This window comes from Octopus sinensis, linkage group LG1, assembly GCF_006345805.1.
Source record: "Octopus sinensis linkage group LG1, ASM634580v1, whole genome shotgun sequence".
Classification (NCBI taxonomy): domain Eukaryota; kingdom Metazoa; phylum Mollusca; class Cephalopoda; order Octopoda; family Octopodidae; genus Octopus; species Octopus sinensis.
The window spans coordinates 206,826,682-206,840,127 of record NC_042997.1 but is presented as its reverse complement, the minus strand read 5'-3'; the positions used below and the strand labels follow the sequence as shown (position 1 = coordinate 206,840,127).

Here is a 13,446-nt window from a genome sequence, read left to right as displayed (position 1 = left end):
AACTTTTCTCTCAGGGTTCTTAAACTCTGTTGTGTATCCACACTGACATTACACATCCAGTGGAGCATACTGGCTTCATTCCTTGCAGCCTTATGCATGTCCTCAACTGTCACAGCCCATGTTTCACTGCCGTGTAGCATGGCTGTTCTCACACATGCGTCATACAGTCTACCTTTCACTTGGAGCAAGAGGCCCTTTGTTAACAGCAGAGGTAGGAGCTCTCTGCACTTTGCCCGGGGTATCCCTGTACATGTCTTGCACAGCTCTCACTAACAATTCCTCTATCCCTAGTTTCCACACTGACCACCAAATAATGGATCGGAAACCCTGTCAAAGGCTTTCTCCATATTAACAAAAGCCAAGTACAGAGGTTTATCTTTGGCTAGGTATTTCTCCTGCAGCCGTCTTACTAGAAATATAGCATCACTGGTGCATTTCCCTGGCACAAACCCAAACTGTATCTTGTCTAAACTGACTCTCTCTCTAATTATTTCTTTCTAATGCATCACTTTTACCTTTGTAGAAGTTAACCAAGGTGCTGCTACACCAGTCATTGGGTATGACTCCTTCATGTATCACCACATTGACTACACGAGTGACTAGACCAGTGGTTCCCAAACTTTTTAGAGTCGCGACCCACTATTTATCACACCAGTTTATGACGACTCACTTAACTCTACTGAGTATCTCGATAGACAACAGTTAATCAAAGCTAATGTGTAATTTTATAACTTTTTACGACCCACTAAGATTCTGTTCGTGACCCACAGATGGGTCGCAACTCATAATTTGGGAACCACTGGACTAGACTATAGCCTACACCACCAGATATTATAAGCACCTCTGCAATGATTCCTGATGGACTGGGGCTTTCCCTGTCTTCATACCCTTAATTGCTTTATCTACTAAGGTACTGTAGATTTAGATAGCTGGTCCCTCTGTTGGGTCGACATTTGGCAGGCTCTCTTTCTCCCATTCATTCTCTTCATTTGGCAACCTTTCATAGTGGTGTCTCCAAGTCTCTCTCTTTGCAGCCTCATTAAATGCAAGTGAGCCATCATCCATGCGGACACATTTCTTTTCCATAAATAATGTGATTTTTTTCCGTTGCATGAACTGAAAGTCGGAGGGGGATGGGATAAACTACCAGCATCAACTTGCTATAAAAGCAGGTAGTAATTTTACCTTTTAATTATTCTTAATGCAAGTGTTGAAGAGTGCAGTTCAATTTTAACAGTTATTTTTTCAAAGCTACAATGGAAGTTACAAAGGATCATATTTGGCATATTTTGCTTAATGAGTTCAAGAAAGGAAGCAACGCAATGGAATGTGCGAGGAATGCAGTAAATGGGGATCGGACAATAAGTGTAAACCAGTGTCAATGGTGGTTCCACAAATTCTCAGTCGGAAACTACAGCCTAGAAGACAACCCTCATTCTGGAAGATCTGTAGAGCTCTATGAGGATGTCCTGCAAAGCCTGGTGGAACAAAATCCCATCATAACTGTTAAGGAACTAACAGAGAAGCTTGGATTTGGTCATTCAACCATTCATCGACACCTGCATGCCATCAGACAACTCAGCAAACAGCAAATTGTGTCAATGATTTCCTCACAAACTTTCTGAGTCTAATCATGCACTGAGAGTGAAGGTGTGCTCTTCTTTGCTGTCACATCTCATGAATGAATCTTTTTTGGACTGAATAGCGACTGGTGACAAGAAATGGGTTCTCTATAAAAATGTCAAGTACTGAAGACAGTGGGTAGGAAAAGGAGAAAGACCGACACCCCAGGAGAAAAAAGGTCTTCACCCATATAAGGTGCTGTTATCAGTTTTGTGAGATATGAAAGGTTTAGTCCACTTTGAACTTTTAAAGCCAAACCAAACGATAATGAAGGAGATCTACAGTGAGAAGCTTGAGCAGTTTAAGTCAGCACTAGAAGAACAACGACCATCTTTGGTTTCAAGACGAAAGGTGTTCTTCCATCAGGATAATGTTTGGCCACATACAGCAAGAATGACATTCCAAAGGCTGGAGCAGTTTGAATGGGAAACGATGCCCCACCCACCATATTCGTCAGACACTGTTCCATCTGATTATCATTTATTCTGCAGTCTTCAAAGATGATTTGGATGTAAAAAATATGAATTCTAGAGACGAGGTCAGAAGAGCAATGAAAAAACAGGGTTTGTGCATAGAAGCTGTGATACAACGGAAGTAAACTTTAGAAGGCATTGTTTTAAACAGTATGAAAGCAATGCGTGAGAGATAATACATGTGTGTGTGTGTGTGTGTATATATATATATAGGGAGAGAGAGAGGCAGAGAGAAAAATAAGAGACAGAGATTCATGGTAACAAATAGAGAGAAAGAAATTTGTAGTTGAGTTCTCATTGAAAATTATATTTTCATATTATTATTTATGGATGACCCTTCATTGAGATGCAGATTTTGAATATCAAATTCATTTTTCCTTGAGATTACATCGTTTCAGGGCTAACCACACATACAGAACCATAGACACTCATATCAATGTAATGGATGTACAATATCTGTGTGTACAGACTAATGTAAATGTCTTCATCATCATCATCTTCATTTAGCGTCCGTTTTCCATGCTAGCATGGGTTGGACGGTTCAACTGGGGTCTGCGAAGCTGGAAGGCTTCATCAGGCCCAGTCAGATCTGGCAGTGTTTCTACGGCTGGATGCCCTTCCTAACGCCAACCACTCCGTGAGTGTAGTGGGTGCTTTTTACGTGCCACCAGCACAGGTGCCAGACAGAGTTGGCAAACGGACACGAACGGATGGTGCTTTTACGTGCCACCGACACGGGAGCCAGACAGAGCTGGCAAACGGCCACGAACGGATTGTGCTTTTACGTGTCACCTGCACGGGGGCCAGGCGAGGCTGGCAACGGACACGAACGGATGGTGCTTTTACGTTCCACCGACACGGAGGCTAGACGGGGCAGCGCCGGCAACGACCACGATCGGATGGTTCGCTTAACCACAGCTGCAATTCCCACTGATGTTGATCGACCTCAATTTGGTTCTGTTTACTGATATATGAATTGATTTGGTTTGATTTTGATTTTAACTGTTCTCACTGGTCTTGCCGGGTTTTCTCACGCACAGCATACTTCCAAAGGTCTCGGTCTCTGGTCATTTCCTTGGTGAGACCTAAAGTTCGAAGGTCGTGCTTCACCACCTCGACCCAGGTTTTCCTGGGTCTACCTCTTCCACAGGTCCCCTCAACTGCCAGGGTGTGGCACTTTCGCACACAACTATCTTCAGCCATTCTCATCACATGACCATACCAGCGCAAACGTCTCTCTTGCACACAACAACTGATGCTTCTTAGGTTCAACTTTTCTCTCAAGGTACTTACACTCTGTCGATTATGAACACTGATGTTACACATCCATCGGAGCATACTAGCTTCATTTCTTGCGAGCTTATGCAAATCCTCAGCAGTCACAGCCCAAGTTTCACTACCATGTAACATGGCTGTACGTACACATGCATCATACAGTCTGCCTTTTACTCTGAGCGAGATCGGTATATATATATTTTTATAGTAATGTAAACATCATGTCTCTATAAACTATATTGTCTATGCATAGATGGGTGTAAGCAAGACGAGTGTATATAAACTGAGTGTCATATAAACACTTTCTGTATACAATATGTGTTGGAGACAGGAAAAGATTGTTTGGCTGGACCCGTTCCTTTTCTTCTTTCTCCTTTTATCTATACCCACAGTGTTGGGTACACATCTGCAGATATACTCTGTAGGACAGTATATATAGCATTGAAGTAAAGCACTGTTGACATACCAGTAATTCACTGGAATTTACTCAAAGCCAGTCTGTTTCAACAGAAATGTTCTTCCTTTGGTTTTAAACAGTTTTGAAAATAATGAGGAATTAAGTAAAATCGGTTTGTCATTATTAAGCTGGTGTTTGGGCATAACATGGAATCTTGATACCAAATTCAATTCCATGAATAATTTTCTACAGTCACTTAAACAAGCAAATTTCTTTTCTTTTTATTCTGTAAGTAAAAATTCCTCCCCAAACAACAGAATATTCAAAAGCCTCTTCCTCATAGGAAGTTATTCTATGATACAATAAATGGAAATATTAATTTAAAACAATATTTGTGATAGAAACAATGAGTTAAAACATTGCATAGTAATTAACAGAAATTAATTAGGAAATTATTTTTTCTAACAGAAATTTAAAGAATATTTCCAAGAAATTTCAACAGATGGTTCAACTGCATCATCAGGTAAATTCTTTCTGTTTACTTATATTAAATATTATGCTAGTGTCACGTAACTACCACCTGTGCTGGTGTCACACAAATGGCACATAGAAAGCACCCATTACACTCTTGGGGTGGTTGGTACTGGGAAGGGCCTTGAACTGTAGAAAGCATGTCAAATCAGATGGAACCTGGTGCAGCCCCCACCAGCTTACCAGTTCCAAGTCGACCAGTCCAATCCATGCCAGCATGGAAAGCAGATGCTAAATGATGATGATGATGATGATGATTTAGAAAATGAGATGACAAAGGAACTTACAGCTGTTTCTTCTATAAGATGCAATGGACTCTTAGCTGAGTGCTGAACGGCACCTTGTAGTTTCATCAGAGCCTCAAATAAGAAGGGCAGCTTATTTGGGAGAAGAATTATAATTATGCATCGCCTTACTGGCTCCCAGAACTGCCTGACTGGCCCTTGTGGTTGGCTTTAGGAAGGACATCCATCTGTAGGGAGCTGCCAGCCAAGGCTACACAGACCAACCATGCAACCAAGATAGCATCCCTAGGGAACTGCCAGCCAAGGCCACACACACCTCCCACCACTCCCTTTGTGGTAGATTTATCCTTATAAAGGCAATCTCTAATGTTTTTGTTGTTGGGTGTTCATTCTTCTTGTTATTGCCTTTTTTTGGCAGCAGTACTGTTAAAGAAATACTGTTTGGATGGCTGTCGAATCTGCAGAGATCATCCACCCTTTGACAGGTTTTGTTTTTCATCCTGCAGGGTGGCCACCCAGCCTCTGCAGAAACAATTCCTGTCTTTTCTTTGCCTGTCTTCTCAATGTACCCACCCTAATCCTACCCTTTCACTCCACTGGTTCCGTTTTGCTTCAATAGCAGTATTTAGTTCATGCCACAAAACTCCTTGCTCTCCCAAATTTATGGGGTTGATGAAATAAGGACCACCTGAGCACTGGGGTCGATACAAACACCTAGCCCCCCACCCCACCCCCAAAATTTCAGGCCTTGTTCCCTATAGTAGAAAGAATTATCAACATTATTATTATTATCATTATTATTATGTTCTAGTGTTACTTTCTTTCATACAAGCTTCAACCAAGTCTCAACCAGGGAAGTCACAGAAGAAAAAATTTAGGCATCGAAATGTGAAAAAAGGTGAGGTGACATGCATTTTGAAGAACTGATTCCTCTATATGAAATGATGGAATCATCTTTTTCTAAAATTTATAAAACTGAATGAATTTACAGAGAAAGAAATTTACATAATATTTTATTATTATTATTTTTTTTTTTTTTCCTTCTTTCTTCAAATTTTCTTCCATTTCTCACCGAGTGTTTTCCATACACTATTATTATTATTATTATTATTATTATTATTATTCAGTAGTTTTATTTTTATATCGTGCTTTCACTTCACTACCGAGTGCAGTTCTGTGTGCCTTGGGTATGTGCTGTGATTTGTTGTGATGCTCTGATGGTTATTGTATGGAAAGTGTTCTGCGTAGGATGTGTGCAGTGCCTAGTAGTGCAATTTTTTGTATGTTATATGTGTTTGTAAGTCCTGGTGTTTTTGTTATGTATTTGTCTGAATATTTTTTTATCATGCCTAATGCACCTACTATGATAGGAATTGTTTCTGTTTTAGATTCCACATTCTGGTTACCTCTATTTCCAGGTCTTTGTATTTTGAAAGTTTCTCCATTTCTTTTAGAGACACGTTGTCATCTGCCGGTATTGATACATCAATTAGAAAGCATTTTTTTTCTTCATGATCTCTCACAACTATTTCTGGTATGTTGGCCTTAATTTCTCTATCTGTGTGTATCGGCATATGACAGAGTATGGTTGCTTTCTCGTTTTCTGTGACCTTTTCTGGTGTGTACCTATACCATCTTTTTTCTGTTGTTATTCCATAATGTTGGCATAGTTTCCAGTGTATGTAGGTCCCAACTCTGTCATGTCTGTGAATATATTCCTTCTAAACCAGGACTGGGCAGCCAGAGATAATAAGATTTATTGTTTCTTGTCCATCTCCACATATTCTGCAGTTACTTGTTATATTTCTTTTCATTACATGTTTTTGGTGATTTCTGATGAGGAGGCTTTGGTCTTGTGCTGCAATCAAAAATCCCTCTATCTCTGCTTTTAGTCCTGAGCTTCTCAACCATTGCTGGGATTTTTCTCTGTCTATTTCTTTTGCATTTAGTTTAACCCAGTATTTGCCATGAAGAGGCTTTTCTTGCCATCGTTTTATCATGGTCCGTTGCTGTTCTAGTTTTAATTTGGATTTCATTTGTTTTATAGCTTTTGTTGTTTCTTCTTCTTCATAGTTGTTAGGTGGTATGACTTCTTTTTTTGCATTTGTCAGCTTCCTTAAATACTGAGAACAATTTTTTGTTTTGTTTGTGTTTTGTGGCTATTTGTATTAGTTTTCTTTGCTTCTGAAGTAGGTATTTTTGCAGTCCTATGGTGGTTATTTTATAGTAGTTTTCCAGCTTTATAAGGCCTCTACCACTTTCTATATGTTGTATATATAGCCTTTCTATGTCAGATTTTGGGTGATGCATCCCAGATCCTGTCATTATTTTTCTTGTTTTCCTATCTATTTTGGTTAGTTCATTTAGCGTCCAGTTAAGGATATTGTAGCTGTAACTTATAACTGGGACGGCTAAAGTATTAATACCTGTTATCTTGTTTTTAGCATTGAGCTCTGTTTTTAGTATTGATCTAACTCGTCTATAGTATTCTTTCTATATTTTCTCTTTCATTTGTGTGTGTTGTGTCTTATCTAGTTCATGGACTCCTGAATATTTGTAAGTTTGGCTTTGGTCTAATTCTCTTATTTCATTGGCTTTTTCTAGTGTGATGTTGCTACTCCTAACTAGTTTTCCTCTTTTCAGGGTTACTTTGGTGCATTTTTCTAATCCAAATTTTATATCTATTTCTTTGTTAAATCCATGAACTGTCTTTAGTAGTGTTTCCAGCTGTTTGTCATTTGTAGTGTATAGTTTTAGGTCATCCACATATAAAAGGTGGCTGATTGTTTTGCTGTAACACTTGTATTTGCATCCAGTTCTATTTAGCATATCAGATAGAGGTGACAGTGCCAAGCAGAAAAGGAGTGTAGAGAGCGTGTCTCCCTGGAATATTCCTCTTCTAATGGGGATAGCTTTGGTTTTCACGAGTCCCTCTTTTGTTTGGAGCTGTAGCACTGTCTGCCATTTATTCATAGAGTGTCCTATTTATTTTATAATTGTTGGTGCTACCTTGTTAATGGCTAGTGTTTTGAGGATCCATGTGTGGGGAATGCTATCTAACACCTTTCGGTAGTTGATCCATGCCATACTGAGGGCTTTCTTCTTTCTGTGGCTGTCTTCAGTTTTGGCTTTATTGATCATTAGTTGATCTTTACAGCTATGTGAGCCTTTGCAGCATCCTTTTGCTCTTCTGGAAACAGGTTGTTTTCGTCCAGGTGCTTATTTAATCTTTGTGATAGTACTGCAGTGAATGCTTTGTACATTGTACGGAGACAGGTTATAGGTCTGTAGTTTTCTGGTTTTGCTGTCTAATTGGATTTGGGAATTATGATGGTTTTCCCCTTCATGAGCCATTCAGGCATTGTCTCTGGCTCTGCCAGTATGTTGTTAAAGTTTTCAGCCAGCTTTTTGTGCATTCCTGTCAGATATTTTAACCAGAAGTTGGGGATCCTGTCATGCCCAGATGCCATCCAGTTGCTTAGTCTTTGCAGTGCCTGGGTAACCTCTTCAGTTGTTATGGGGGTCCAAAGTTGCTCAGGTGCTAAGTTTGTTGTTTTAATTCTCCTTTTTTTTTTGGTTGTTCTTTCGCCAACCATATTTCTTTCCAAAATTCTTCCACTTCTTCTGCTGTTGGTGCTGCAGTGATGTCTATTTTTTTTTTGCCAAGTTCTTGGTAGAATTTTTGGGGGTTGGAGTTGAACTGTTTGTTTTGTTCAAAGAAATGTTGGTGTTTCTCATACCAGCGGATCCTTTGTGCTTTGGCAAGGATATCTTGCTTCAGCTTTTCTTTTATCTCAGGTAAATCTTTTTCTGTGATGTTGTATTTGCACAGTATTTTTGTTTTCTTTTTGTTGCTCAGTAGCGTTGATTGTCTACTGATTTCATTAAGAATCGACAGATCTTTTCTCATTTTTTGTATTTTGTTTTGGATGTTATTTATCCACAGGGTTTGTTTGGGTGGTGGTACTCCTGTTTGGATGGGTTTGAGTGAGTATCCAGCTTCTTTTGTGGCTGCAGTGGCTGCTGCCTATATTATGTCATTTAGCTTAGTGATATTGCCATTTGTTTCTGTGGCTATTAGTTCCGTGACAGCCAGGTTTATGCTATTTATTATCAATGTTGTTTTTTGGTCTATTTTGATTTTTGGGAGGTATGTGTTTTTCAGTTCTTTGATTATTCTATTTTTTATGGTATCATAATCATTAGGCTCCCCTTCGTTGTTTCCAGGTTTTAGATTTGTGTCGCTTTTTTTCTCATTCGTATGTTTGTCTGTTGTGTTTTGGTTTGCTGCTTTTCTTACATTATTATTCATCCTTACGGTCTAGGTTTATTGTTTTTTGTTTACTTCGTTTTTGTTGGAAATGTTACGTCTGTTTTCGTGTTTTACTGTCTCAGTGTTTATATTATTTGGTATTGTTGTGTGTTTACTATCTTCATTTTCCTGATGTATTTTTTCTTATAAATGTTCTATTTCTATTTCTGAAATTTTTTTGCGTTGAGAATATATCTTCGTATGGTAGCTAGTTTATTAGGGTTCATTGCTGTATCCAAGTCTTTGTTTAGGTTATTTTTCTTCCATATTTTATATGTATTTGTTGTTGTGTTTTTGTTCTTTGGGTAGAGCAATTCTTCTACCACCATCGCCTCTTCTTCTCCTCTTCCTCCTCTGTCACCCCCACCCCACCCCCTCTTCTTCTTCTAATTATTATTATCATATCATAGATGTCGCCCAGTATACAATGTTATGAGGTTGTTGATTGCAGACATTGTATATAATGTTTGTCAAGTGACAACAAGGACCTCAGACTGACACTACACAATATGCATCCAATTCCAAGTAATGCCGACTTCTGCAATACACCTAGATTGGAGGGTATTCTAAAGTTTTCAGATGGGATGGTATTGAACCCAATACTCCGATGACCATAGGGATAACCTTTATGTTTGACTTGTAAAGGCCACATCATTAGCAATCTCAATTCTCAGCTTCTCCGTTATTATCAACATTTCTCTTTCTTTCCACGATGCAAGTGATCCTGGCACTGCCAAATCGCAGCTTTTTGTGTCTCCTGGCACTGCCAAATCGATTATTTGGCACTCTTGTTTGTCCCTCCTAAAGGTTTCTATATCCAGCGTTCGGTGCTCTAACACTTTGTCTGTCTGGAAGTCAAAGTCCCAGAGGATTTTTGCCTTCCCCTTTTCATCCATTACCTTTTCCAGTGTTTGTTGGTACTAAGCAGCCACAATCTCATATCCATACTTACGGCATTGTAGCCAGTGGAGGTTTTGGGCCTTGAAGCATCATGAAGGTGGATGTCATTCCATCAACGTGCGGATGCTAGTTGCTCTCGTTCATACTTTAAACTTAGATTTCTGTAATTTTGAATTTTTATCACTTCTTATTTTGAACTTGACAAAGACAGACGTACTGTTGATATATCGTTCAACTAATAGAATATCTTACAATCGAATCACACTCTTCGTCTTGACTGTTTACCTTTGTGAAGATTTACGTCAATCCTTTTTAAAATATTATTATTATTATTATTATTATTATTATTATTATTATTATATTATTATTATTAAGGCAGTGATCTGGCAGAATACTTATCAGGTCAGGTGATATTTTTAGCAATATTTTGTCCATCTTCACATTCTGAGTTCAAATTCTGTTGATGTTAGCTTTGCCTTACATCCTTTCAGGGTTGATAAATTAAACACCAGTGAAATGTCTACTCCCCTTTTCCAAAATTTCAGGCCTTGAGCCTTTAGAAGAATGGGTTATTTTAATATTTTAAAAGGATTGATGTAAGTCTTCACAAAGGTAAACAGACAAGACAAAGAGCATGATGTGATTGCAATAGATGTTTCATTGGTTTGCACGATATTTTGACAGCTTGCTTCTCTTTGTTGAGTTCAAAATGTAAAGTGATACATAGAAATTCAAATCCAAAATTTGAACGAGGCAACCAGCATTCTCATGTTGATAGAATGACATCACCAGTCTTTAATTTTCAAGTTTACAAGCGGCAAAAAGAAAAAGACCGAAAGAAAGAGAAAGAAAGCAAAAGGTAAGGAAAACAAAGAAGAATATTTAATCAAATAGTTTTGTGTAAATATGAAATTCTCCCGTCATTTTATTCATTCCTCCAGGGAGTGATGTTAATAACCCACAAACTTATTTCTCCTCATGCATTTTGAGTATTAAAAGTGTAACAGATTTAGAATATTTTCTGAGAATATGCACTTTCAATTTCTTTCAAAATTGCAGCCGTATAATGTAAGATGTTCGACAAGTTCTGTCGAACAACTCTTCTTGTGCCCATTAAATCTTTTGTTTAATTGTTCTTTTGTGCAACCAACATAAACCAAGTTGTGTTTCGTGCATTCTGCTGCATACACGGAATGGGAATCTCTACATGTCCCACCTTCTGTATAAATCATAACATTTCTGATATGATACCTGATGGAATTCACTTGATTCATGTTGTTGTACAATGAACAGGGCTTACCTCTTTTGCGGCTGTTTTTCAGGGTACAGCATGCAGGTACCCCAATGTTAGTTTCTTTGGAGTCAGAAGTAGAGGTTAATAATTCTCTTATATTTTTATTCTGTCTAACAGCTACAATGGGCAACTGAGGAAATATTTGTTTTGAAACAAGGATATTTTACTGCAACAAGCTGGTAACTTTCATTCAACACTTTTGAAATGCCAGTGAAATTTCAGTTCCAGTTAATCATTAAAGGATTTTTGTCACACATTGTATTGTGTTTGCTAAAGTTATGTGTGAATTTGGTTTTACTGTCTTGGCTAATCTTAGCTATGTCATTTGCTATTTCCTTTAATCATGATTCACTGTAACTGCGTTTGACATTATGGTGCCCAAAAGCATTTGCACGTTTCTAGTAATCCTCTCTGTCAGTACAAATCTGTTTTATCCTCAAAAATTGGTATTTAGGATTTGGCTGAATAATATGAGGTGAATGATTGGAATGAGGAACCGATGCTCTTTGGAATCGAAAACGAACCTCTCATATTTTAAACATATGAGATATTGATTGAAAAACATCAAAGATCATACAAATTTTCCGAAGGCAGCAAAAAGCCAAGTCAAAAATATTTTTAAAAGATTAGAATCTTTGATCAAGGTAAAATCTTTGTGAGAGTTTTTTTGAGTTTCATGTCATCTAAATGGCGAGATTAAAGGAACCGATGCTCTTTGGAATCGAAAACGAACCTCTCATATATTTAACATAAAAGATAATTGATTGAAAAACATCAAAGATCATACAAATTTTCCGAAGGCAGCAAAAAGCCAAGTCAAAAATAGTTTTAGGATTAGAATCTTTTGATCAAGGTAAATCTTTGTGAGAGTTTTTTTGAGTTTCATGTCATCTAAATGGCGAGATTAAAGGAACCGATGCTCTTTGGAATCGAAAACGAACCTCTCATATTTTTAAACATAAAGATAATTGATTGAAAAACATCAAAGATGATACAAATTTTCCGAAGGCCAAAAAGCCAAGTCAAAAATAGTTTTAAAGGATTAGAATCTTTTGATCAAGGTAAATCTTTGTGAGAGTTTTTTGAGTTTCATGTCATCTAAATGGCGAGATTAAAGGAACCGATGCTCTTTGGAATCGAAAACGAACCTCTCATATATTTAAACATAAAAGATAATGATTGAAAAACATCAAAGATCATACAAATTTTCCGAAGGCAGCAAAAGCCAAGTCAAAAATAGTTTTAAAGGATTAGAATCTTTTGATCAAGGTAAAATCTTTGTGAGAGTTTTTTTGAGTTTCATGTCATCTAAATGGCGAGATTAAAGGAACCGATGCTCTTTGGAATCGAAAACGAACCTCTCATATTTTTAAACATAAAGATAATTGATTGAAAAACATCAAAGATCATACAAATTTCCGAAGGCAGCAAAAAGCCAAGCAAAAATAGTTTTAAAGGATTAGAATCTTTTGATCAAGGTAAAATCTTTGTGAGAGTTTTTTTTGAGTTTCATGTCATCTAAATGGCGAGATTAAAGGAACCGATGCTCTTTGGAATCGAAAACGAACCTCTCATATTTTAAACATAAAAGATAATTGATTGAAAAACATCAAAGATCATACAAATTTCCGAAGGCAGCAAAAGCCAAGTCAAAAATAGTTTTAAAGGATTAGAATCTTTTGATCAAGGTAAAATTTTGAGAGTTTTTTTTGAGTTTCATGTCATCTAAATGGCGAGATTAAAGGAACCGATGCTCTTTGGAATCGAAAACGAACCTCTCATATATTTAAACATAAAAGATAATTGATTGAAAAACATCAAAGATCATACAAATTTTCCGAAGGCAGCAAAAGCCAAGTCAAAATAGTTTTAAAGGATTAGAATCTTTTGATCAAGGTAAAATCTTTGTGAGAGTTTTTTTGAGTTTCATGTCATCTAAATGGCGAGATTAAAGGAACCGATGCTCTTTGGAATCGAAAACGAACCTCTCATATTTTAAACATATGAGATAATTGATTGAAAAACATCAAAGATCATACAATTTTTCCGAAGGCAGCAAAAGCCAAGTCAAAAATAGTTTAAAGGATTAGAATCTTTTGATCAAGGTAAAATCTTTGTGAGAGTTTTTTTGAGTTTCATGTCATCTAAATGGCGAGATTAAAGGAACCGATGCTCTTTGGAATCGAAAACGAACCTCTCATATTTAAACATAAGATAATTGATTGAAAAACATCAAAGATGATACAAATTTTCCGAAGGCAGCAAAAAGCCAAGTCAAAAATAGTTTTAAAGGATTAGAATCTTTTGATCAAGGTAAAATCTTTGTGAGAGTTTTTTTGAGTTTCATGTCATCTAAATGGCGAGATTAAAGGAACCGATGCTCTTTGGAATCGAAA

At 37.3% G+C, this 13,446-nt stretch overlaps 1 protein-coding gene across 3 annotated transcripts in view; it reads left to right on the top strand.

Annotated features, from left to right (window-relative positions):
* Nucleotides 1-13,446, top strand: part of LOC115210484 (protein mono-ADP-ribosyltransferase PARP14-like) — a 303,268-nt gene that overhangs the window by 40,892 nt on the left and 248,930 nt on the right. The window contains exons 11-12 of one of the 3 annotated variants that reach the window (XM_036508808.1): nucleotides 4,237-4,291; nucleotides 5,377-5,443. The exons of 1 other annotated variant lie outside the window; for it this stretch is intronic. In XM_036508808.1, coding sequence (XP_036364701.1) covers nucleotides 4,237-4,244 — 8 coding nt within the window. In that variant the 3' untranslated portion in view covers nucleotides 4,245-4,291; nucleotides 5,377-5,443. Of the gene's footprint in view, nucleotides 1-4,236; nucleotides 4,292-5,376; nucleotides 5,444-13,446 lie in introns of those variants that run through there. One more of the 3 variants, XM_036508815.1, reaches the window with a different exon arrangement.